This window comes from Mandrillus leucophaeus, unplaced genomic scaffold (genome assembly GCF_000951045.1).
Source record: "Mandrillus leucophaeus isolate KB7577 unplaced genomic scaffold, Mleu.le_1.0 Scaffold298, whole genome shotgun sequence".
NCBI classification, from domain to species: Eukaryota; Metazoa; Chordata; class Mammalia; order Primates; family Cercopithecidae; genus Mandrillus; species Mandrillus leucophaeus.
Window position 1 is genome coordinate 2855751 of NW_012103120.1, and position 26359 is coordinate 2882109.

Below are 26359 nucleotides of genomic sequence, written 5' to 3' on the forward strand. Positions count from 1 at the left end.
TTTTTTTTGAAACAGGGTCTAGCTCTGTCGCCCAGGCTGGAGTGCAGTGGCACCATCATTGCTCACTGCAGCCTCGACCTCCCAGGCTCAAGAGATCCTGCTGCTTCAGTTCCTCAAGTAGCTGGGATTACAGGTGTACCCCACCAAATGTGGTTGATGGTTTTTTTTTTTTTTTTTTTGAGACGGAGTCTCGCTCTGTCTCCCAGGCTGGAGTGCAGTGGCGCGATCTCGGCTCACTGTAAGGTCCGCCTCCCGGGTTCACGCCATTCTCCTGCCTCAGCCTCCCGAATAGCTGTGTTACAGGCGCCCGCCACCATGCCCAGCTAATTTTTTTGTATTTTTTAGTAGAGACGGAGTTTCACCGTATTAAGTCAGGATGGTCTCGAACTCCTGACCTCGTGATCTGCCCACCTTGGCATCCCGAAGTGCTGGGATTACAGGCGTGAGCCACCATGCCCAGCCAAGTCTCTGCTCCTTTCTAAGGATAGTCCCTCCTACTCTGCTCTGGATTTTTTCTTCCTGTTTCCTGGGGACTCAATCACCCTCAATCTATGCCATTGAAATAACTTTGCAAGGTTTCCAATGATTTTCTTGCACATACGACAAATGGACACTTTTTTGGTCCTTTCCTTTAACTTGTAATAGCATTTAATTCCTTTCTTGAAATACTTTTCTCATGTGGTTTATGGGTGCTGTGCTTTTAAAAAATTCTTAATTCTCTAAGTGCTCTTTTCCAGGTTCCTGTAGATACTTGTAGTTCAGTTTGTTCTGAATTAAGCTGTCTCTGTTACCCCTCCCACCCCCAACATTCCTGAGGAAGTAAGCATTTCCAGCAGAAACTTTGATTCACTGTATTAGGGATTTGGCTAATGACAGTATCGAATTGATAGGCTTGGTGAGCACAGATGCATAGTATGAAAATTGGTGAGGTGTTTATGATATGCCTCCTATGGGAATGAGGAAACTATAAAAGAGAAGCATTATATAATTCATCTCTTTAAAGGCTGTAAGCCCTCAAATGCCACATCCTGTTGTGTTTGATCTTTGTAAGCTCTGTGATACTACTACTACTAACTTTCTTTATCCCTTCTTTTGGCTTTTGCCATTCTTTTTTGTTTCTCTTTCTTTCTCCCTGAGCACTCTTTAGTCTCTTTGATTGCTTTCATTTTCTCTCTCCACCCCCAACTTTCCTATCTTCCTCATTTTTCTGCCTTTCTGTGCATTCTAAAACTTTTTTTCCTAAATCATCTGGTCTTTTCTGTGGTTTCAGTATGATCTTTACCTGTCTTCTGAATTATAAAACTATATTTTTAACTGCCTACTGGACATTTCTATCTTAATTTTATTATGATATGCCGTTCCATAACCTGTATGGACATTTCTATTTTGATAGTAAACAAGTAGTGCCAGTTCTGTAATACACATGAAAATCTACATATGAACAAACAGTACAAGTTTTACATATGAAAAAATGAAATGGAATCACTTTTTCTATTCTCTCCTAATCTTTTCCTCTGGTAGTCTCTGTATCTGTGTTTACTGTGTTGTTAGGTAAATGTGTGCTTGTTCCCCTTGTAAATTATGAATTCTTTGGAGGCAGAGGTTTATGTTCGTCTTTGTGTGTTCAGTGTCTAGTGGTCTAACTTAGTGTAAAACTAAATTTCCTATATCAGTTACTTAATCAAGAAATTTGGGAATCATCCTTGTTTGTTTTACCTGATCACCCATTTTCAGCTTGTCAGTAAGTCCTACATCCTATGCAGTGTGAATATTTGTCAAATTTGTCACTTTGACATTCTTAGTGCCACTTATTCAGGTCTTATTCAGGCCTTCATTATGTCACTTAGGCTGTTAACATAGTACTTTACTGGCCTCTGTGGTTGTATTTCTTGGGTATATTGTTAATTGGCTTTGTGGGAAAATAGAAAAAGCCCTGATTTTGTAGTGTTTGCTGATTGCCATGGTGTAAATACTCTCACCATCGTAGATTTTAAGATATCTGTGTGAAAGGTCAACTGGCTCACAGAATTCCTGAAAATGTAACAGTCAGTGCTCAAGAACCGGAAGAGACAACTTCAGCACATTGCTGTGTGACTAATCCTTTTTCCATCATCCTCTATACAGCTGCCAGGATTATTGTTTTGGAACATAAAGCTGATAGTGCAGTTTCTTGGCTTAAACGAGATATGGTTAAACATTTTGAATGTCTTACAAACCTCTTTTCAAACTGCCCTCCAACCTTTGGAACCACATCTGTCATTCTTTACCATTTCTGCCCAATATAGACGTGCTACGATCTAGACACACTGAAATCAGTATTCCCCTTATTTCTCAAAATATGCCTTGGCATTTGCCACTGCTGAGCCTTCCCTTTGCTTGGAAGGGCTTTTTTTCATTTGTCTGGCTGACAGGATTCTTAGTTCTGAGAAGCACTTGGCAAATTAGAAGGAAATGTGGTTCTCAGACTTAAAAGTAGCCATGTAGCAGTTTCCTTCTTTCATTCCACTACATTTTAAGAGTAATCAAGAGTATGAGACTTTATTTTTGTTGTTGTTGTTACCAGAATGATACTATCAGCTGATGTATAGATTTGTTAATTCATGGAACGTGCCATGTGTCTGGTATTGTTCAGACACTGAAGATGAGTTAGCAAACAAAACAAAGACCTTCTTTCCCTCTTGGAGCATGCATTATAGCGGATGTAGACAATTAGGTTTTCTTATAAGTACTCTATTTTGCTTGTTTCATCATCTCTCCGAAGGCAGCTTTAATTGTATCTACTATATCATTAGGAGATTTGGTACATGGTTACCATGAGCTCCCTTCTGGGTGTCTATTTTTAACTTTCAATTCTCTTAATTTTTCTTTCATCCATAGATTTGTGGATTTCTATATTGAGGGATATCTTTTTAACATCTAGAATTACTTCTGTTTTCTGTCTATTAGGGGCCTATTTTAAACAACTTTTCTTTCCGTTAACATATTTCACTCATAAATCCTAAATTTCAGTAACACCTATAAATTTATATTTCCTATTGTTACTAAAATTCCAGATTCACTTTGCTGTAACAGTATTTGTGTATTGATCTAGAGATATCTGAGGCCATAAATATTTTATATATATAGCCAATTTTCCTGTTGTCTTTTCACTGGCAATGATCTTGTTGTGTTGCATTAATAGTTATCGCTAGTAGTTTTTTTTTTGTTTTTTGATTTTTTTTGAGATGGAGTCTCGCTCTGTTACCCAGGCTGGAGTGCAATGGCACAATCTCGGCTCACTGCAACCTGTCTCCCGAGTTCAAGCTGTTCTTCTGCTTCAGCCTGCCGAGTAGCTGGGATTACAGGCACCTGCCATCATGCCCAGCTAATTTTTGTATTTTTGTAGAGACGGGGTTTCACCATGTTGGACAGGCTGGTCTTGAACACCTGACCTCAGGTGATCCACCCGCCTCAGCCTCCCAAAGTGCTGGGATTACAGGCGTGAGCCACTGCGCCTGGCCAGTAGTTATGTTTTTAATCTCTTTCTCAATGTTATACTTCTTTTTGGGTCATGATAAAAGTAAGCATTAAGCAGTGTAGTGGAGTGGTTCAGAGTATGGGATCAAAATATGTTAATTATGATTATCATTGTTCTGTTGTTTAATAACTGGTTTAGTACAGGGTAATTAAGGACTTTTCCTTATTTTTTCCCCAATCCAGAGTGTTATAGTGACTTTTTAAACGAAGACTTTGATGTAAAGACTTATACTTCTCAATCTATTCATCAAGCTGTAATTGCTGAACAACTAGCAAAACTTGCCCAAGGAATCAGTCAGTTGGACAAAGAACTACACTTACAGGTAATTCTGATTTTCAGGGTCCCTATGGATATTTAGCCTAAAGTGATAATTTAGCATTTTTGTAATCTTATTAAATACAAATGCATATTTACATGAAGAAGTGCATACTTACCAGTGTGACTTATTTTTCAAAGTAAATTTTTGAAATTTTCTGTAAACCACTTTTTGTTTGTTAAAAAACTAATATACCACCTCACCAAAGCCTTTCATTCATACTTCCTGTTCACCACCTTAACTGCTATGCAATGAATTTAGTGGGCAAAAAATAGGATGTGTTCTATAAAGATAATAGAAAATGGAATTTTGGAAGTAAAACAATGTGAATAAGAAAAAATTGGGATGTTACATTGGCAATTCATACTTTATAAGCACAAAATGTAGCATTTGCTGAAATTACAGAAAGTTGATAAATGTTATTCTGAGTAGGATACAATATGAGAAGTTAGGAGACGGGTCCTACTTTTAGCTATGCTGTTAACTGACTTTAATCTTAATGTCTTTAAGTCTAGCTTTTTTGTTTGTTTTTTAATCTATCAGATGGGTTGGAATAAGCAAGAGGAAGAGGAGACTGTAGTAGATAACTTTGAAGATTCCTTCCTCTCCTAAAATTGTGTAATTTTTATAGGGCGATTTTATGGTATAATTTCTAGTGTTGCCTTTGATAGAGTAGGTATTTAATACATATTTAAATGAATGAACGTATGTATGAAACATCAATCGTTTACCAGGAAACATAGATTTGGTATAACCTGAGACATATCCACTTGATTTTTTGTGTGTCTTAGTTTCTTTGAGTGGCTTAGATAGGACTGGGATGACTTCTAAGGTCATTTTAACTCTAAAAGTCTAATTATATATAATTTGATTTCAATCTTTATTGGCAGATACTTAGAAAACACGTTTAGGCCAGGCGTAGTGGCTCATGCCTGTAACCCCAGCACTTTGGGAGGCCAAGGTGGGAGGATCACGAGGTCAGGAGTTCCAGACCAGCCTGGCCAACAGGCACTACCTCATCTCTACTAAAAATACAAAAATTAACTGAGCGTGGTGGTGGGTGCCTGTAATCCCAGCTACTTGGGAGGCTGAGGCAGGAGAATCACTTCAACCTGGGAGGTGGAGCTTGCAGTGAGCCGAGATTGTGCCGTTGCACTCAAGCCTGGGCAACAACAGCAGGACTCTGTCTCAAAAAAGAAAGAGAGAGAGAGAGAGAGAGAGAGAGAGAGAGGGAGAAGTTATAGTAGCCTAGGATGTGAAGTAGAGGAAGTCTGGGAGTCTCAGTAGTCTATATCAGTGAGATGTCTAAAACTGTAAAATATTTACTATTAGGGTTTAGTGCAGGAACTAGAAATCACTCTAAGGAAGACACTTTATACAGAGAGTTTGGATACTTATAAAATTGTTGGGTGAATAGCTAGTGGACTGAGTTGAAGGAACTACCACAGATACAATACAGAGGCCTGGAAGTACCTGTTCTTACCTTCCATGCCAGTGCTAAAATTCTGCTTCTAGATACCTGATAACTAAATACTGGAGTGGTCAATGTGGTTCTCTTAACTGTGTCTAAATTCTCAGGTCTCAGAACCTTTATTACTAGCTGAAACAGTAAGCTTTCCTCTCTCTCTTTCTCTTTTTTTTTTTGAGACAGAGTCTTGCTCTGTCACCCAGGCTGGAGTACAGTGGCGCAATCTCGGCTCACTGCAACCTCTGTCTCCCGGGTTCAAGTGATTCTTGTGCCTCAGCCTCACAAGTAGCTGGGACTACATGCGTGCACCACCACACGTGGCTAATTTTTTTGTATTTTTAGTAGAGACAGGATTTCACCATGTTGGCCAGGCTGGTCTCGAACTCCTGACCTCAAATGAGTCACCCACCTCGGCTTCCCAAAGTGCTGGGATTACAGGTGTGAGCCACCGTGCCTGGCCTAGCTTTCCTCTCTCTTGTCTTCCACAACTCTTGGAAAAATCATTTAATTGGTTGCAAGGGAGTCTATGAAACTATAGTTTCAGGCTTTTTAACCTTACCAAAGTATTACTAGTGATAAAAGAGAATAGATAATTTTAAGAAAGTTTGTCTTGTTAAGATGGACATATTGAGGACTGTATCCGTAGACTGGGAAAAATTTGGACATCTTCTGGGAACCTTACAAGTAACAGACTGAGATGACCAAGGGTAATACTTTGAGTAGATTCGAGAGAAAGATACTTGACAGAATGACAGGACAGTGATATCTGAAACAGGACAAAGTGGAGGATTTAGGGGTTCCAGTGAATTAATCTTTGGTGATTAAGAACTTCAGTCAGCAAACTAGACATGAAACTTCATATTCATTGGAATAAAAGGCACACAATAATAAGGATTCCTGCATTATTCTAAAGATTTGAATGATTTCTTGATGTTTCTGGGAATCTCTTGCATGTGGCCTTTAACTTGTAACCTTCTTGGTTTTTTTGTTCTGGCCATCTGCAGTGCCCTAATTTTCATAAAAGTATCAAACATCTATAGGGAAAAGGATTTGCTGTGGGTGTGTGACACTGGGAAACTGGAAGCAGAGAGATGTTCAGGTATAGGTGAGCACTGAGTGCTGTATCTTTCCAGAGTAGAATGTGGCCTTGGTGGTGCTGAATCAAATTCAAGAACAAAGAGAACCTGATGTTTGAAAATATTCTTTAAAGGGAAAACATAGTAATGGTGTGGCAACAATGAGCTGGTTTTGTACATTTTTTGGCACAACTCCACTTGTGCATTTCATTAAGATAGCAAGGGGCTTACCTGAATGTTTGTGTTCCCCTAACATTCATATGTTGAAACTTAATCTCCAATATGATAGTATTAAAAGCTAGGGGCTCTGGAACGTGATTAGTGCCCTTCTAAGAGAGGCCCGAGGAAGCTTGTTTGCCCCTTCCACCATGTGAAGATAGATACAAGGTACCATCTATGAGGAATGGGTTCTCACCAGATGCTGAATTTGCCAGTGCCTTGTTGTTGGACTTCCCAACCCCTAGAACTGTGAGCAATAAAAATTTCTTCTGTTTGTAAATTACCCAGTCTAAGATATTTTGTGTTTGTAGTCCAAACAGACTAAGACAGGGCTAAGAAAAGGCTTGAACTCCTCTTGCTCTGTGTTGAACTCTAAATGTATGTGTGTTCCTGCTTATAACTCATCTCAGACACACCTTAAAAACCTGTGTTTTTTTCTTTTGTATTTGTATTTGCCTCATTTCTACTCCAAGCGAGACCTTCGATTCTACATTGTGGTTACAAGGAAAAATATCTAACGGAGCAAAAGCTAATCATTTGTTTTTGATTTTCAGGTTGTTGCAAGACATGAAGATTTACTGGCACAAGCAACTGGGATTGAGTCGTTGGAAGGTATATTTCTATTAACTGCTAGAGATTATGTAGGACTAGACCAGGAATTGGCAAGCTTTGGCAAGCTACTTTGGATGGGAAGTATTTTAGACTTTGCCAGCCACATAGTCTCTGTTGCAACTACTAAACTCTGCCATTGTAGAGTGAAAGTAGCCAGATAATATGAAAACAAATGTGTGTGGCTATGTTTCAGTAAAACTTTAGTAAAACTTTGCTGGCCCCTGAGCTACATGATCTGGGTTCAAATCCTTGTTTTACTCCTTACTAGGTGTTTGACTTTGGGCAAGTTAGTTAACCCTTCTCTGCCTCAGTTTTCCTATTTGTAAAAGAGTATAATATGTACTAACATAGCATTATTCTGAGGATTAAATGAATTAGCAAGATACTTAGAACAATGCCTGCACATATTTAGTGCACCTGTGTTAGTTAATTAAAACAATAAAAACATCAACAATACCAGAGTGGGTAGTACTGGAAGGAGGCTGGAATTTTTTTCTTATTTTTGCCTTTCTTGGAGCCTTTTCTGCAACTCTTTTTAATGGAAGTATAGTCGAATAATAATTGGATTTTTATTTTTACAAATCTGCTTATTTTTGTTTGACTAAATATTTTATGAATTTTTCATTCCCTCTTGATTAAATTAAACTACATCTCATAAATATGAATTGTTACTATTGTGTTTTACATTATTGTGATTACTATTTTTAATCATTGTACATCAAAATAAAGATAAGTGGTTTTTCCCTATGTTGATCAAATTATTGAGAGAGGATATTGTTTTCTGTGATGTAATATTCTGTAATGCTTCCCCCAGTATTTCTTATGTACCAAAAGATATTAACTTATTCTCAGCATGTACAGTATTTCTAAGATACCCTGATGAAGAACTTAATATTTTTGGAAATAGTTGTTTGAAATCTGGAATACATATCTGACTAGGTTCTTAGGAAAATTAAGAAGCTCTAAGTACTGATTGACTTAGTACTGGAAATTAATTATTATTTTTAGTCATTTCAACTTTTATTTTAGATCCAGGGGGTATATGTGTAGGTTTGTACCTGAGAATATTGTATAATGCTGAGGTTTGGGATACAAATGATCCTGTCACCCAGATAGTGTGCATAGTACCCAACAGTTAGGTACTCCCTCCTCTAGTAGTCCCTATTGTCTATTGTTGTCATCTTCAAGTCTATGAGTACCCAATGTTTAGCTCCCACTAATAAGTGAGACTGTGTGGTATTTGATTTTTCTCTTCCTGCCTTAATTTGCTTAGGATAATGACCTTCAGTTCTATCCATATTACTGTATAGGACATGATTTCATTCTTTTTTTATGGCTGTGTGGTATCCATGGTATATATGTACCATGTTTTTAAAATCTAATTCACTCTGGATGGGCACCTAGGTTGATTCTATGTCTTTGTTATTGTGAATAGTGCTGCGATGAACATATGAGTGCATGTGTCTTTATGGTGGAACAATTTATTTTCTTTTGAATGTATATTCAGTAACAGGATTGCTGGGTCGAATAGTAGTTCTGAGTTATTTGAGAAATTGTCAAACTTCTTTCCGCGGTGGCTGTACCTTCCCACCTAGAGCATATAAGCATTCCTTTTTCTCAGCAGCCTCACCATCATCTGTTGTTTTTTGAGTTTTTAATAATAGTCATTCTGAATGGTGTGAGATGGTATCTCATTGTGGTTTTGATTTCTCTGAGGATTGGTGATGTTGAGCATTTTTTTAATGTGTGTGTTGCCTGCATGTATGCCTTCTTTTGAGAAATGTCTCTTTTTGTCTTTTGCCCACTTTTTAATGGAGTTGTGTTTTTGCTTGTTGAATTAAGTTTCTTATAAATTCTGAATATTTGACCTTTGTCAGATGCATAGTTTGCAAACATTTTCACCTGTTCTGTAGGTTGTCTGTTTATTCTATTGATAGTTTTTTTGGTTGTGCAGAAGCTCACTAGTTTTAATTATGTGTTTAAATCTCATAATATTTTTATACATTTCTGAGAGCAAGTAATACTTTAATGGCAATTTTTAAAACATGCTAGTTTTTTATTTATAAGGATGGCATGGTAGTACATTGAGTGTATATAGGTCTAGATGAATCACCACAACAGAAATATTTCTCACTGTGGCTTTTAAATATGTGTTCTAGTTCTTTAATGTGCTTGTTTTTCCCAGGATGTTCTTCAAAGATTAAAATATTTGAAATACACTGCTAGACTGAATTAGAATGATTATGTCTTGTACAAGTGTGTAGAGTACAAAGGTTGGCTACTTTATTCCTATGATTATCTCAGAATATTCACTAGATTATTTGAACATAAAATATTGAAGTGTAGGCCAGGGTGCAGTGGCTCACGCCTGTAATCCCAGCACTCTGGGAGGCCAGGGTGGGAGGTTCACTTGATCCTGGAATTCAAGAGCAGCCTGGGCAACATAATGAGACTCTATCTCTATAAAAAATAAAACATTAGGTTGGCATGGTGGTGCATGCTTCTAGTCCCAGCTACTTGGGAGGCTGATGTAGGAGGATTGCTTGAGCCAAGGAGGTTGAGGCTGCAGTGAGCTGTGATTGTGTCCCTGCCCTCCAGGCTGGGTGACAGAGCAAGACCCTAGACCCTGTCTCAGAAAATAAATAAAATAAAAAACTTAAAGTGTGAATTGCTTAGTATTCATTTTAGCATGATGTGTCTTTCTAAGTATTTACTAGAATGTTATTTTGAGATGCTGAAAAATAAGTGTGGTGTATATACATATTAGAAAAATTGAATATTATTTTAGCATCTACTTCATCTGCTTTATTCTCCTAAATATGTAAAATTTTTTACCATGTAAGTAGTTTGGAGGTATGTTTAAGCCTATTTTATTTAAAAATGTTCTTTTTTAAAATATTCTTCCAAATACTACTTTGAGAATTTGCTAGGTTTCAGAAAGCTATAGCAATAGAGTTTTTGTTTTCATGGAATTTTGAGAAATATTTATTAAGCTTGTAATATAAAAAGAGGTAGCCTCCCATCCTGGCTAACATGGTGAAACCTCATCTCTACTAAAAATACAAATAATTAGCTGGGAGTGGTGGTGGGCGCCTATAGTCCCAGCTACTTGGGAAGTTGAGGCAGGAGAATGGCGTGAACCTGGGTGGCGGAGCTTGCAGTGAGCTGAGATCGCGCCACTGCACTCCAACCTGGGCAACAGAGCGAGACTCCGTCTCAGAAAAAAAAAAAAGTAGCCTCATTCATTTATTTTTTCATTCAGGCCATCAAATAGTAATTAAGAACTTGTTAAGTACTAGGCACATGTGAACGATAGACAAAGTCACTGTCCTTTTGGAACTATGTTCTGGTCCTGGAGGTAGATTGAAAAAAAAAGTACAGATAGAAAACAGGGCTGGGCATGGTGGATCATGCCTGTAATCCCAGCTACTTGTATGCTGAAGCATGAGAATTGCTTGAACCTGGGAGGCAGAGGTTGCAGTGAGCTGAGATCATGCCACTGCACCCCAGCATGGGCAATAGAGTTAGACTGTATCTCAGAAAACAGAAAGAAAAATTTTATTTGTAAATTCTGCAGAGAAATGAAACAGGTGATGGGGATGGATGAAGGCGAGGGAAGGCCTTTTTGAGAAGATGACGTTTGAGTCAAGATCTAAGATAAGGAGGAGCCATCACGGGAAGATTTGGAGAGAAGAATGAACAATAAATGGGAAAGCAGGAATTAACTTGGCATGTTTGAGGGGCAGAAAGTAGCCCAGAATAGTGAAGGAGGGAGAGAATCGTAGATGAGGTTCTTGGGAAAGAATTTGGATTTAATTCTAAATGCAGTGGTAAACCATTGGGAGAGTTTTTTGTTTTTTGTTTTTGTTTTGAGACGGAGTCTTGCTCTGTCTCCCAGGCTGGAGTACAGTGGCCAGATCTCGGCTCACTGCAAGCTCCGCCTCCCGGGTTCACGCCATTCTCCTGCCTCAGCCTCCTGAGTAGCTGGGACTACAGGTGCCCGCCACCTCGCCCGGCTAGTTTTTTGTATTTGTTTCACCGTGTTAGCCAGGATGGTCTCGATCTCCTGACCTCGTGATCCGCCCGTCTCGGCCTCCCAAAGTGCTGGGATTACAGTCTTGAGCCACCGCACCTGGCCAACCATTGGAAGAGTTTAATCAGGTTATTGTATGATGAGATTAATACTCTGAATAGTTTACTCTGATAGCTCTATAGAAAAAGGCAATGGTGGAAGCTTCCAAACTAGTGTCCCTGATATTAGAATAGTTTAAGTTGATGATGCCTTGGATTAGAGGGGTGGCAGATGGAGTAAAATGTAGGCAAAGCTGATAGGATTTGTTGATGGCAGATGAAAGAACTGATGGAAAAAAGTCACCATGAGTTATTCCTAGGATTTTGGTCTCAAAAATTGGATAGATAGATGATGGTATGAGTAATGGAGATGTCATAGCCTGGAGAGAAGTGTGATTTTTGATGGGTTGCAAGGTAGGGCATAAACTATCTTGGGTATCTTAAATTTGATGTAACAGTAGGAAGAGAGAGAAAGAGGGCAGAGAGATAGGGAATGAGAACATAGGCAGATATATAAAGAAAATCTTTTTACATAGATATATGTGTATACGTCTGTATATGTGTGTGTGTATAAAATCAGTATTTTATTGAACAGAGCTATTTAAAACTTTGGAGTTGAATGAAATTCCTGAAAGATTGTAGATGGAGAAGAGCAGATGGCTGAGGATCACATCTTGGGGTACTCCAGCACATGTAGAGGTCTGCCAGAGGAGAAGTGGGAACAACTAATGAGATAATAGGAGACCCGGGAAGTGTGTTGATTTGAAAGCCTAGACAAAAAAATGTTTCAGAAAGGGAGTAGTCAACTGCTGTGAATTTCTGAGAGCTTGAACAAGGTTAAGACAGAACTAACAATAGAATTTGGCAACTCGTAGATTTCTGGTGACCTTGATAAGATCTGTTTTGGTGGAGTATGGGTGGAAACCCATTGAGACTGGGTTGTGGAGAGAATATGATGTAAGAAAATGGTTATAAGTAACGGCAGTTTATTCTTGGCAGTTTGTGGTGAATACACCACAAAACCAGCGCAAAAGTGGGAATCTTTGGTTCAGAGAGGATTCTGTTGGACTAAACTGTGTTATTATACTTGTATGCTGATAGGAATGTTTATTTGTTCTAACATTACTTCACTTAAAATATGACGACATGTCTATACTTAAATTTAGCTATTACTATGCTTTCAAAACAACTATGCCAGTTGGATATAGAAACTGAATTTTAAAGAATGGCCTTCAAAATAATTAAATATCTGTACTAATTGAAAGCCTAAATAATAAAATTTAAGCTTGATCTTCCTGAAAATATTTTTCCAATTTTGTGAAAATTTCCTCATGTTGTAAGCCTAGAGAGTTGTAGATTAAGCTGTGGGCTATAGTTTTAATATAGGAGTGATGGGGCAAAGGGGATATCATGGAGGATCAGTCATACTTTTTTGGTAATGTATTAAAATATACATAACATAAAATTTATCCTTTTTAGCATTTTAAAGCATACAATTCAGTGGCGTTAAGTACATTTACAGTGTTGTGCGACCATCCTCACTATCTAGGTCCAGAACTTTTCCATCACCCCAAATGGAAACCCCACATCCATTAAGCAGTCAGTTTCCATTCCCTGTCAGGCTTCTTTTGTGAGGCAAAGATTGGAGGGGGAGACCAGTTACAGGCTTTTACAGCAGTGTGGGTAAAAGATATTGGTTGCTTGGATTAGGATGGTGACAGAAAAAGTTAAAATTATATATGCATGTATTTTCTTTTAATTAAACTTTTTACCCAGTTGGATGCCCTGTAAATTTGTAAAGCCAATGTAAGCTTATGTTTTCCTAGGTGTTCTTCAGATGATGCAGACGAGAATTGGGGCTTTACAGGGAGCTGTTGATAGGTACTGTTCTTAATTTTATAAATAAATGAAATGGGAATATTTTTATCCATTGATATTTTGAAAATGATTTTATTCTGACTCCTCTCTTTTCTTTTTCTTTAGGATAAAAGCAAAAATTGTTGAACCATACAATAAGATAGTTGCCCGTACTGCACAACTAGCAAGACTTCAGGTAGTTTCTTACTTTTGTTTCTTTAGACCTTATTATTCATTTTGTTTTCATAAGTGGACAAAATTGAAGAGTATGAGTTTGGAAGAAGTAAGAGAATGGGAACAGAAGGTAAGAGAAAAGGAGAAAACAATACTAAAAAGCCTTAAGATGTCTAGCTCAAAAAATACAAATCTAAAGTGAATTATTTTCACTGTCATTGCAGTATATAATTGTTTATTAACTTATATCTTCTTCAATTTCTTTCATCAATGTTTTTTACCTTTCAGTGTATAGATGCTTCACCTCCTTGGTTAAATTTATTTCTAACTTTTTTTTTTTTGTAGCTCTTGTAAATGGGAAATGGGATTGTTTTTCTAATTATTTCTTTGGATAGTTCGTTGTTAGTGTATAGAAATGCTACTGATTTTGTATGTTAATTTTGTATCCTCTGACTTTACTGTATGCATTTTTTCTAGCACTCTTTTGATGGCGTTTTTAGGGTCCTTTATCTACTTTTCTATCTAAAGGATCATGCTGTCTGCAAACAGGGACAATTTTACTTCCCTTCAGGTTTGGGTGCCTTTTATTTCTCTCTTGCCTAATGGCACTGGCCAGGACTTCCAGTGGCTATGTTGATGAATAGTAGTGGTGAGAGTGCGCATGCTTGTCTTGTTCCTGATCTTAGAGGAAAAGCTTTCAACTTTTCACTGTTGATTATGATGTTAGTTGTGGGCTTGTCGTATATGGCCTCTATTGTGTTGAGGTACATTCCTTCTGTAACAATTTTTTTTGAGTTTTTAACATGATGTGTTGTTGAATTTTACCAAGTGCCTTTTCTGCGTCTATCAAAATGGTATGGTTTTTGCCTTTCATTCTGTTAATGTAGTATATCATTTATTGATTTGCACATGTTGAACCATCTCTGCACCCCAGAGATAAACCTCACTTGATCATGGGGCGTGATTATTCTAATGTGCTACTGAATTCGATTGGCTAGTATTTTGTTGAAGATTTTGCATCTGTGTTGATCAGGAATACTGACCTGTAATTTTCTTTTCCTGTAGTGTCTTTGGCGTTGACAGAAGGGTAATATTGGCCTGATAAAATGAATTTAGAAATATGTTTCCATCTTTGTTTTTTTGGGGAGAGTTTTAGAAGGATTGGTATTAGTTTTTCTTTAAATGATTGGTAGAATTTAACAGTAAAACCATCAAGTCCTGGGCTTTTCTTTGTTAGGAGACTTTTTATTACTGATTTAATCTGTGTACTCTCTATTGATCTGTTAAGATTTTATTTTTTATGATTCAATTTTGGTAAGTTGTATATGTCTAGAAATGTATCAGTTTCTTCTAAGTTATCTGATTTGTTGTCATATAATTGTTCATGGTAGTTTCTTATAATTCTTTATATTTTTGTAATATCAATTATAATGTTTTCTTTTTCATTTCTGGCTTTATTTGAGACTTCTTTTTTTTCTTAGTCTAGCTAAAGTTTTATTGATTTTATTTATCTTTTCAAAACACCAACTCTTATAGCAAGGCATGGTGACATGCCTGTAGTCCCAGCTACTCGGGAGGCTGAGATGGGAGAACTACTTGAGCCTGGGAGGTAGAAGTTGCAGTGAGCCGAGATTGCACCATTGTACTGGAGCCTGGGCAACAGAGCAAGACCTTGTCTCAAAAAAAAAAAAAATCCAAAACACAACTCTTGGTTTTATTAATCTTTATTGTTTCCTAGTCTATATTTAATTTATTTCTGCCCTGATCTTTATTATTTTCTTCCTTCTACTAACTTTGAGCTTTGTTTGTTCTTTTGCTAGTTCTTGAAGTTTAATGTTAGGTTATTTATTTGAAATCTTTTTTGATGTAGACATTTATTGCTATAAACTTTCTTCTTAGTACTGCTTTTGCTGCATCCCATAACTTTCGGTATATTGTGTCATTTGTCTCAAGATATTTTAAAATTTATCTTTTAATTTCTTTTTTGATCCATTGGTTGCTCATAAGCATGTTTTTTTTTTTTTTTTTTTTTTTTAGAATTTTTTAGGTGAATTTTTCAAAATCCATCCTTTATTGATTTCTAGTTTAATACCATTGTGGTTGGAAAAGATATTTGATATGATCACAGTCTTCTTAAGTTTGTTAAGCCTTATTTTCTGGTCTAACATATGATCTATCCTGAAAAAAGTTTCATGTGCATTTAAGAATAACGTGTATTCTGCCACTATTGGATGCAATGTTCTGTATTTGTCTGTTCGGTTTGTTTGGTCTAGAGTGTAGTTAAAGTCTGTTGTTTCGATATTGATTTGTTGGTTTTTTTCTTTCTTTTTTTTTTGAGATGGAGTCTCACTGTGTCACCCAACCTGGAGTGCAGTGGCCTGATCTCTGCTCACTGCAGCCTCCGCCTCACAGGTTCAAGCCATTCTCCTGCCTCAGCCTCCCGAGTAGCTGGGATTACAGGTGCCCGCCACCACGCCTGGCTAATTTTTGTATTTTTAGTAGAGACGGGGTTTCACCATGCTGGCCAGGCTGATGTCGAACTCCTGACCTCAGGTGATCTGCCTGCCTTGGCCTCCCCATGTGCTAGGATTACAAGTGTGAGCCACTGCGCCCGGCCTGTTTTCTTTCAGCACTTTGAATAGATCATCCCTGTTTCTCCTGGTTTATAAGATTTCTACTGAGAAATCTGTTCATAGCCGTCTTGGGATTCCTTTGTATGTGATGTGCTTCTTTTCTCTTGCTGCTTTCAAGATCCTCTCTGTTTTTGATTTTTTACAATTTGATTGTAATATATCTTGGGGTAGTCTTGTTTACACTGAATCTGATTGGAGGTCTTTGAGCTTCCTATACCTGGATATTTTTTATCTTTCCACAGATTTGGGGAGTTTTTGTTATTATTATTATTAATTTATTAATTTATTTTTGAGACGGAGTCTCGGTCTGTAGCCCAGGCTGGAGTGCAGTGGTGCGATCACGGCTCACTGCAAGCTTCTCTTTCCGGGTTCATGCCTTTCTCCTGAGTAGCTGGGACTACAGGCGCCCACCACCGCGCCTGGCTAATTTTTTGTATTTTTAGTAGAGATGGGGTTTCACCGTGGTCTCAATCTCCTGACCCTGTGATCTGCCCGCCTCGGCCTCCCGAAGTGCTGGGATTACAGGCATGAGCCACCGCACCCGGCCTGTTGTTATTTTTTAAAATAAACTTTCTTCTCTCTCTGCTCCTTCTGGGACACACATAATATGTAAATTGGATTGCTTGATGGCATCTCGTAATTCTCAAAGGCTTTCCTTACTCTTTTTCTTTTTTCTTTTTGTTCCTCAGGCTTGATCATTTCGAATAACCCCTTTTCAAGCACACTGATTCTTTTGTGTGATTGAATCTATTGTTGAAGCTTTCTTTGGAATTTTTTTAGTTCAGTCGTTGTGTTCTTTAGCTCCAGAATTTCAGTTTGGTTCATTTTTGTGGTTTCTGTGTCTTTGTTGAACTTCCCATTTTGTTTGCTTATTGTTTTCCTGATTTTGTGTACCTGTCTAGTTGTATTCTCTTGTAGTTCATGGAGTTTTTAAAAGATGGTTATTTTGAATTATTTGTCAGGCAGTTCATAAACCTCAATTTCTTTAATGTTTGTTCCTTTGGTGGTATTATGTTTCCCTGATTGTGATTCTTGTTGCCTTGTATTGGTGCCTGCACATTTGTAGAAGTAGGAACTACTCCACTCTTTGCAGACTGACTTTGGCTGGGAAAGTTCTTCACCAATTAGCCTGACCAGAGATTCTAGGCAAGCTTTCTGGTGTGGTCTGTGAGCAGGCTTACTGCTGGTGTCTTCAGGCAGGCTGTTGTGGTACCTAGGTTAGCAGGTGCACAGGTCTGGTGCTTGGGTCCATGAGGTTTGGTCTGCAGACTATATTTACTGGGGAAAATGTGGGTCATGAGTTTGCTGGAGCAGACTTAGATCCAGGGTTCACAGTGCCAAGCTGGCCCCCTGTGGAATGGACCTATTCGGGGCCTACTCCACAGCAGCTGGTCTGAAGCCTAGTCCCTTGGGAGCTGACCTGGCACTGGGACTGGCCTTGAGCTTGAATCTGCGGGAGCCAACCAGTTGCTGGAATGGGCCTGGCACCTGGGACCGTGGGAATGGGCCTGGAACCTGAGTCCACAATGCCTGGCTTTCACTGTCTCCTGGGACCATGGGGGTGGGCTTGGAGCCTGTGAGTCAGGCCTGGGTCCTGGGTTTACCAGGGTTAGCCTGGAGCTTGGGTTTGCGAGGGTGGTCCTGGAGCCTTGGTCTGCTGAAGTAAGCCTGGGCTCTGCGTCCACTGAAGGCTGGGGTCTGTGGATGCTTGCTTTGTGCCTAGAGCCATGAGGGTCTGTCTAGAGGCTGGGTGAGTGAGTGGTGGCCTGGAGGCTGGGTCTTCAAGGGCTTGCCTGGAGACTGGGCCACTGAGACAGGTGTGAGTCATCTGGTCTTGGGAGCTGGCCTGGCACTGGGTTCTGCGATGAGCCTGGACCCTGGGTTTGCCAGAGGAGGCTGGGTTCTGCTGGGATGGATCTGGACCCTGGGCCTGCCCGAAGAGCCTGGACTTTGTGTCTGTTGGAGTGTGGGGCCGCAGGGGCTGACTTGGAATGTGGACCCGTAGGGCAGGCTTGGAGCCTGTGTCCGTGGGTGCTGGCCTGGTGTCTGAGGCCACAGGTGCCAACCTGATGCTGGGGCAGATCTGGTGTTTGGGGCCACGTGGGCTGCTCTGGAGCATGAGGCTTTAGTGGCTGACCTGGTGCTGGAAGTCTGTGTGCTAACCTGGCACTAGGGCTAGCCTGACATCTTGGGCTGTGCAGGGTTGCCTGGTGCTGGGTTGGGCCTGGAGCCTGAGTTGGGATTAGCCTGAAGCCGAGGGCTGGTCTGGGACCTGGGGTCACTGGGACCAGCCTGGTAGTGGTGTAGTCTGGAAGTACTGGCCTGGAGTCGGGCAGGGGCAACCTGCCCAACACGATTTTAATGGGGCAGGCCTAGTGTTAGGGACTGAGGCAAAGTCCAGTGCTCAATTCCTTCTCTTTTCTCTGCTCAACGAGCATCTGTCTCCTTGCTAGCTGGCTTGTATTGGGGGATACAGGTACTGTGACACTGTCCTTCCTACTCTCTTTAGTGTGTCTCTTTTTATTTCTGTGCTATATTCAGGTGCTATAATGTCTCACCTGGTTTAACTTTTGTGAAGATAATTTGGATAGTGGTTCAAGTTAATGTGTCTGCAAGCTGGAGTCCTGGAAAGTCTTCCTCTACTATCTTACTAATGTCACTCATAAACATATCACATTGATTTTTGTAACTAAAAATTATGCTTTAATACCCTGTTTTTTGGAAAGTATCCTTTTTCAGATTCATCTATATTGCTTTTTTTTTTTTTTTTCTAGACAGAGTTGTGCTCTGTTGCCTAGGCTGGAGTGCAGTGGAGTGATCTTGGCTCACTGCAGCCTCCACCTCCCAGGTTCAAGGATTCTCCTGCCTTAGCTTCCCAAGTAGCTGGGATTACAGGCACCCGCTACCACATTTGGCTATTTTTGTTGTCGTGTTTTTAGTAGAGACAGGGTTCACCATGTTGGCCAAGCTGGTCTCGAACTCCTGACCTCAAGTGTTCCACCTGCCTCGGCCTCCCAAAGTGCTGGGATTACAGGCGTGAGCCACCATGCCTGGTCTTGCTTATTGTTTTGTTTCATTTTTATTGCTGTAGAATATGTCATTATATGAATATTCTGCTTATGGACTTTGGATTGTTTCCAGATTGGGACCATTATGAATAATACGGCTGTGAAAACTTTTTCACAAATATATGTTGGCTCATATAATACCCCTTTGTATAAGTTATATCCTGGGAATGAGATTTCTGGGTTATAGGGTTTCTGATTTTCAACTTCATTAGATAATGCCAAACTATTTTACCAAATGGTTATACCACATATGGTATCAGTATATGAGAGTTCCTTTCAGTTTGTATCCTTGCGAACACTTAGTATTGTCAGACTTGTTAGTTTTTGCTAATATTTTAGGTATGTGGTGGTGTCTTGTTGTGGTTTTGTTTTTCTAGGAACTAATTACTAAGGAGATTGAACCTCTTGTGAGTCATCTATTACGTGTGTTTGAGATATCCCTGTGCCTACCTGTTTTTTTCTCCTCGCTCTTCTGTGTTGTTGGAGAGAAATTAAATTTATCCAGTTTTTCTTTTATGGTTAGTTCTCTTTTATGAAAAATTCTCACAAGATAACGTTCTGTACTCTGAAGTTATGAAGATATTGTGTAATGTCTTCAAAAACATGTATTATTTTGCCTCATATGTTTAGATCTATAATCTACCTGGAATTGCTTGTACATTTACTAACCTTTTTTATTAAGTATCTAATCTGCTGTTAATCCCATCCTGTGTGTTTTAAAATTTTGCCTAATATAGTTTTCTTTGTAGTTTTTTTTTTTTTTTTTTTTTGAGATGAAGTCTTGCTGTGTTGCCTAGGCTGGAGTGCAGTGGCATGTTCTCGGGTCACTGCAACCCCGCCTCCTGGGTTCAAGCGATTCTTCTGCCTCAGCCTCCTGAGTTGCTGGGAGTACGGGCGCATACCACCATACTCAGCTAATTTTTGTATTTTTAGTAGAGACAGGGTTTTAACATATTGGCCAGGCTGGTCTCGAACTCCTGACAGCCTCCCAAAGTGCTGGGATTACAGGTGTGAGCCACCATGCCTGGCCTATAGTTTTCATCTCTAGTATTTGTGTTTGTGTCTTTTTATATGTTCTCTTTCTGTTATGACATTTATATTTCAATTTCATTTATCTACATACATACACACACACACACACACATATATGTATGCTTGTTTGTTTGTTTGTTTGTTTTTTTAAGACAGGGTCTCACTCTGTTGCCCAGGCTGCAGTGCAGTGGTAAGATCTCAACCCATTGCAATCTTCGCCTCCCAGGCCCAAGCTATCCTCCCACCTCAGCCTCCTGAGTAGCTGAGACTATAGGCACGCACCACCACACTCAGCTAATTTTTGTATTTTTTGTAGAGACCAGGTTCTGTCATGCTGCCCAGGCTGGTCTTGAACTCCTGAGGTCAAGCATTCCACCTACATTGGCCTCCCAAAGTGCTGGGATGACAAGCATGAGCCACTGTGTCCATCCGACATTTATGTTTTCATTTACCTTCTTGAAGATATACATGTTTATAATTTTTTTTTTTTTTTCAGAGACACAATCCTGCTCTGTCATCCAGGCTGGGGTGCAGTGGCATGATCGTGGCTTGCTATACCCTCCGCCTCCTGGGTTCAAGTGATTCTCCTGCCTAAGAAGCCTCCTAAGTATCTGGGATTATAGGCAAGTGCCACCACACCTGGCTGATTTTTTGTATTTTGAGTAGAGATGGGGTTTCACCATGTTGGCCTGGCTGGTCTTGAACTCCTGACCTCAGGTGATCCGCCTGCCTCAGCCTCCCAAAGCGCTGGGATTATAGGCGTGAGCCACTGTGCCCAGCCTATAAAATAAATTAACATTTAATTCTTTATTATTTCTAGGTTTATTTTTGTTGATTGACTTTTCTTCTTGTTATGGGTTTTATGTGTTTTGCTGCTTTACATACCTGGTAATTTTTTATTGGATATTAGAAATGTATATTTTGTGTTTAGAGTTCCTAGATTATGTAAAATTTCTTTTAAATAGTGTTGGACTTTTTTCTGGTTCACACTTAAGTTACTTGGAATCAGTTTGATCTTTTTTTCTTAATTAATTAATTAATTAATTTTTTATTTGATACAGGGCCTTGCTCCGTCACTTGGGCTGGAGTATAGTGGGGCAGTCTTGACTCACTACAACCTCCAACCGCTGGTCTCAAGCAATCCTCCTGCTCTAGCCTCCCAAGTGCCTGGGACTACAGGCACATACTACCATGCCCAGCTAATTTTTTCTTTTTTTTAATTTATTGTAGAGATGGGAGTCTCACCATGTTGCCTAGGCTGGTCTCAAACTCCTGGCCTCAAGTGATACTCCTACCTGGCCGCCCAAAATGCTGGGATTACAGGTGTGAGCCACCATTGATCTTTTTGAGATTTAGTTTTAAATCTTTGTTAGTACAGGTCCAGAACAGCCTTTAACCTAGGGCTAGTTTAGCCCTGTTTACTATTAGGTCTTTCTACTGTGGTTGGTGAGAACATGTGTGAGCTCTGTGAGTTGTTTCAGTGTTTCTTTTCCTGTGCTTCCTCTCACACGTGCACAGATTGGTACTCAGAAGACTTGCAGCTATTTTTCTGCTTATCTCCACAACGTCTCTTTTTGCAGCTTCTTTTTCTCCAATTCTCTGCCCACAAACACTAGCTTTTTTGGCTTTCTTGAAGTGTAATCTCTGCTTCCCAACTTCAGAGAGACTGTCATGCTCTGTTTCCCTTCCCTTCCCTTCCCTTTGCCGTGGCCTGAAAATTGTCTACCATTGGTAATCTGAGACAATTGTTAAGCTCATTTTCTTGTTTCTCTCAAAGATCACAGACCTGCGTTTTCTATTATGGAATTATTGTCCAATTATTCATTCCTGTTGTCCTAAAATTATTTCGTGTATTTTGTTCAGTTTTCTAGTTGTTTAAAATGGAAAGGGAAGTCTGACCCTATTCCATCATTGTTAGAAGTCACACTCATTATTAAAAATTGAGTTATAAGTTATGTACCATAAAATAATCACTTTAACATGTACAGTTTAGGAGTTTTTACTATATTCACAAGATTGTGTCTTGTGAATATAATATCTAATTATACTATAATATTATCTAATGCCAGAATATTTTCATTACCCAAAAAAGAAACTCTATGCCCATTAGCAGTTATTCCCTCTGTCCACTTCCCTACGCCAAGCTCTCAACCGCTAATCTGCAGTCTTCCTTTTTGGATTTCCCTATTCAGAACATTTCATAGAAATGGATCATTTATTATGTAGCTTTTGGCTTCTTAATGTAATATTTTCAAGGTTCATCCATATTGTAGCATGTGTCGGTACAGTAAGTTCTTATTTAATGTCATTGATAGGTTCTTAGAAACTTCAACTTTAATAAAGAACATACAGCAGGTCCATGTCATTTCGTTACAAACTGAGGAGGTAGAAAATGGGTCTTATTATACGTTGCTTTGTTGTTGTTGTTTTTTGAGACAGGGTCTTGCTCTGTCATCCAGGCTGGAGTGCAGCCTCTTGAATAGCTGAGACTACAGGCACGTACCACCATGCCCAGCTAATTTTTTTTTAAATTTTAATTTTTTTTAGACAGTGTCTCTCACTGTGTTGCCCAGGCTGGTCTCAAACTTCTGGACTCAAGTGATTCATCTTCCTCAGCCTCCCAAAGTGCTGGGATTACAGGAGTGAGCCACCCTGGTCCATTGTTTTCACTTAAAGTCAAAAGAGCCAGTTGATGATGTTTAATGAGGACTTAGGTACTTCATTCCTTTTTATGGTCAAATAATAGATCATTACATGAATATATCACATTTTTGTTCATTCAGTTTGTTTATCCTTTAATCAGTTGATGAATATTTAGGTTGTTTCTACTTTGTAACTATTTTGAATAGACTGCTAAGAACAAACGTTGCATAAATAATACTTATGTGGACTTTTTTTTCCAATTCTTGGGTATACACCTAGAACATATTATGCTAGGTTATATGCTAACTCTACGTTTAACATTTTGAGGATTGCCAAACTATTTCCAAGGCAACTGTACTGTTTTCCATTGTTACTAACAATGTATGAAGATTCTAATTTCTCTACTTTTTAAGTATATTGCCATCTTATCGAAGTGGCATCATTGTGTTGAGTAAATACCCGAGATTCGTTGTCTTACAGCCACAGAAAACTAGGACGCAGACACACAAATAGTGAGATTCAGAGTGGAAGTTTAATAGGTGAAAGAAAGAGAAGAGCTCTCTCTGCTGCAGAGAGAGGGTTCCTGGAGAACTGGGTTGCCACTTTTATGGTGAAATGCAGTGGGTTTTATAGATGAGCTTGAGGAGGCAGTGTCTGATTTACATAGGGCATGAAAGATTGGTTGGACCAGGTGTGCTATTTGCATAAGGTGCGAAAAACTAGTTAGGGCTGGGTGTGCCACTTGTATAGCATGTGAAAAAGCTGGCCACCCCACCCTAATCTTTTATTATGCAGATGGGTTCTCTGGCTGGCTGGTGCCATGTTGCCTGCATCTTTACATGTGGTGACAAAGAAAACCAAAGATGGAGCCTTCATGTTGAACATACTTGGCTTCCAGGTAGCCCTTTTCTATTGACACAGCTGCTGGCATTCACCTGTTCAATTTCCAGCTTGCATATCTATGTCTGCAGCTCGATTTTTCAGGCTACTCTTTGTTAGAAAAGAAATAATTTGGGGGCTGCTTTTCATTTAAAAGGAAATTCTGCCAAGTACTCTGTTGCCATTATTATCTGCCTAAATAATTTCTGTCTCCTGTATCATTATTGGGTATGAAGTAGTATCTCATTATCATTTTGATTTGCATTTTCCTAATGGCTAATGATATTGAGCATCTTCTGTGGTGCTTTTTGGCTATTTATCTGTCTTCCTTGGTGACATGTCTATTCAAATCCTTTGCTCTTTTTTTTTTCTTTATTTATTTTTTTAAATTATACTTTAAGTTCTGGGATACATTTGCAGAACATGCAGGTTTGTTACATAGGTATACATGTGTCGTGGTGGTTTGCTGCACCCATCAGCCCATTATCTACGTTAGATATTTCTTAGGAGAAATATACTATCCCTCCCCCTTGGCCCCACCCCCTAACAGGCCCCGGTGTGTGATGTTGCCCTCCCTGTGTCCGTGTATTCTCTTTGTTCAACTCCCACTGATGAGTGAGAATATGTGATGTTCGGTTTTTGGTTCCTGTGTTAGTTTGCTGAGAATGATGGTTTCCAGCTTCATCCTTGTCCCTGCAATGGACATGAACTCATTCTTTTTTATGGCTGCATAGTATTCCATGGTGTATATGTGCCACATTTTCTTTATCCAGTCTAACATTGATGGACATCTGGGTTGGTTCCAAGTCTTTGCTATTGTGAACAGTGCTGCAGTAAACATAAGTGTGCATGTGTCTTTATAGTAGAATGATTTATAATCCTTTGGGTATATACCCAGTAATGGGATTGCTGGTCAAATGGTATTTTTAGTTCTAGATGCTTGAGAAATAGCCACGTAATGGTTGAACTAATTTACACTCCCACCAACAGTGTAAAGTCTATAAGGAAGGGGCCCAGTTTCAGTTTTCTGCATACAGCTAGCCCGTTTTCCCAGCACCATTTATTAAATAGGGAATCCTTTCCCCATTGCTTGTTTTTGTCTGGTTTGTTGAAGATCAGATGGTTCTAAATGTATTATGTTATTTCTGAGGCCTGTTCCATTGGTCTGTATTTCTGTTCCATTGATCTATATATCTGTTTTGGTATCATTACCATGCTGTTTGGGTTACTGTAGCCTTGTAGTATAGTTCGAAGTCAAGTAGTGTGATGCCTCTAGCATTGTTCTTTTTGCTTAGGATTGTGTTGGCTATATGGAATCTTTTTTGGTTCCATATGAAATTAAAAGTAGTTTTTTCTAATTCTGTGAAGAATGTCAGTGGTAGCTTGATGGAAATAATATTGAATCTATAAATTACTTTGGGCAATATGGCCATTTTCATGATATTGATTCTTCCTGTCCATGAGCATGGAATGTTTTTCCATTTGTTTGTGTCCTATCTTATTTTCTTGAGCAGTGGTTTGTAGTTCTCCTTGAAGAGGACCTTCACATGTCTTGTAAATTGTATTCCTAGGTGTTTTTATTCTCTTTGTAGCAATTGTGAATGGGAGTTTGCGCATGATTTGGCTCTCTGTCTGTTATTGATGTATAGGAATGCTTGTGATATTTGCACATTGATTTTGTATCCTGAGACTTCACTGAAGTTGCTTATCAGTTTAAGGAGTTTTTGGGCTGAGATAATGGGGTTTTCTATATATACAATCATGTCATTTGCAAACAGAGATAATTTGATTTCCTGTCTTCCTATTTGAATACGCTTTATTTCTTTCTCTTGCCTGATTGCCCTGACCGGAACTTCCAATAATATGTTGAATAGGGGTGGTGAGAAAGGGCATCCTTGTCTTCTGCTGGTTTTTAAAGGGAATGCTTCCAGCTTTTGCTTATTCAGTATGCTGTTGGCTATGGGTTTGTCATAAATAGCTCTTATTATTTTGAGATATGTTCCATCAGTACCTAGTTTATTGAGTGTTCTTAGCATGAAGGGCTGTTGAATTTTGTCAAAGGCCTTTTCTGCATCTACTGAGATAATCATGTGGTTTTGTCATTGGTTCTGTTTATGTGATGAATTATGTTTATTGATTTGCATATGTTGAACCAGTCTTGCATCCCAGGGATGAAGCCGAGTTGATCGTGGTGGATAAACTTTTTAATGTGCTGCCGGATTTGGTTTGCCATTATTTTATTGAGGATTTTCACATCGATGTCCATCAGGGATATTGGCCTGAAATTTTTTTTATTGTGTTTCTGCCAGATTTTGGTATCAGGATGATGCTGACCTCATAAAATGAGTTAGTGAGAAGTCCCTCTTTTTCTGTTGTTTGGAATAATTCTAGAAATAGTTCTAGAAGGAATGGTACCAGCTTCTCTTTGTAACACCTCTGGTAGAATTCGGCTGTTAATCTGTCTGTTCCTGGGCTTTTTTTTTTTAGTTGGTAGGCTATTAGTGCCTCACTTTCAGGACTTATTGGTCTATTCAGGGATTCAACTTCTTTCTGGTTTAGTCTTGGGAGGGCATATATGTCCAGGAATGTATCCATTTCTTCTAGATTTTCTAGTTTATTTGCACAGAGGTGTTTATAGTATTCTGTGATGGTAGTTTGTATTTCTGTGGGATCAGTGATATCCTCTTTAGCATTTTTTATTGTGTCTATTTGATTCTTCTCTTTTCTTCTGGATTAGTCTGGCTAGTGGTCTATTTTGTTAATCTTTTCAAAAAACTAGCTCCTGGATTCATTG

The 26359-nt window shown here is 39.0% G+C and overlaps 1 protein-coding gene across 2 annotated transcripts in view; it reads left to right on the plus strand.

Annotated features, from left to right (window-relative positions):
- The window catches only part of COG5 (component of oligomeric golgi complex 5), a 362534-nt gene that overhangs the window by 2756 nt on the left and 333419 nt on the right, over positions 1 to 26359 (plus strand). For both annotated transcript variants that reach the window (XM_011986381.1, XM_011986382.1), the window contains exons 2-5: positions 3700 to 3839; positions 7151 to 7208; positions 13106 to 13160; positions 13263 to 13332. In XM_011986381.1, the coding sequence (XP_011841771.1) occupies positions 3700 to 3839; positions 7151 to 7208; positions 13106 to 13160; positions 13263 to 13332 (323 nt within the window). The remainder of the gene's footprint in view (positions 1 to 3699; positions 3840 to 7150; positions 7209 to 13105; positions 13161 to 13262; positions 13333 to 26359) is intronic.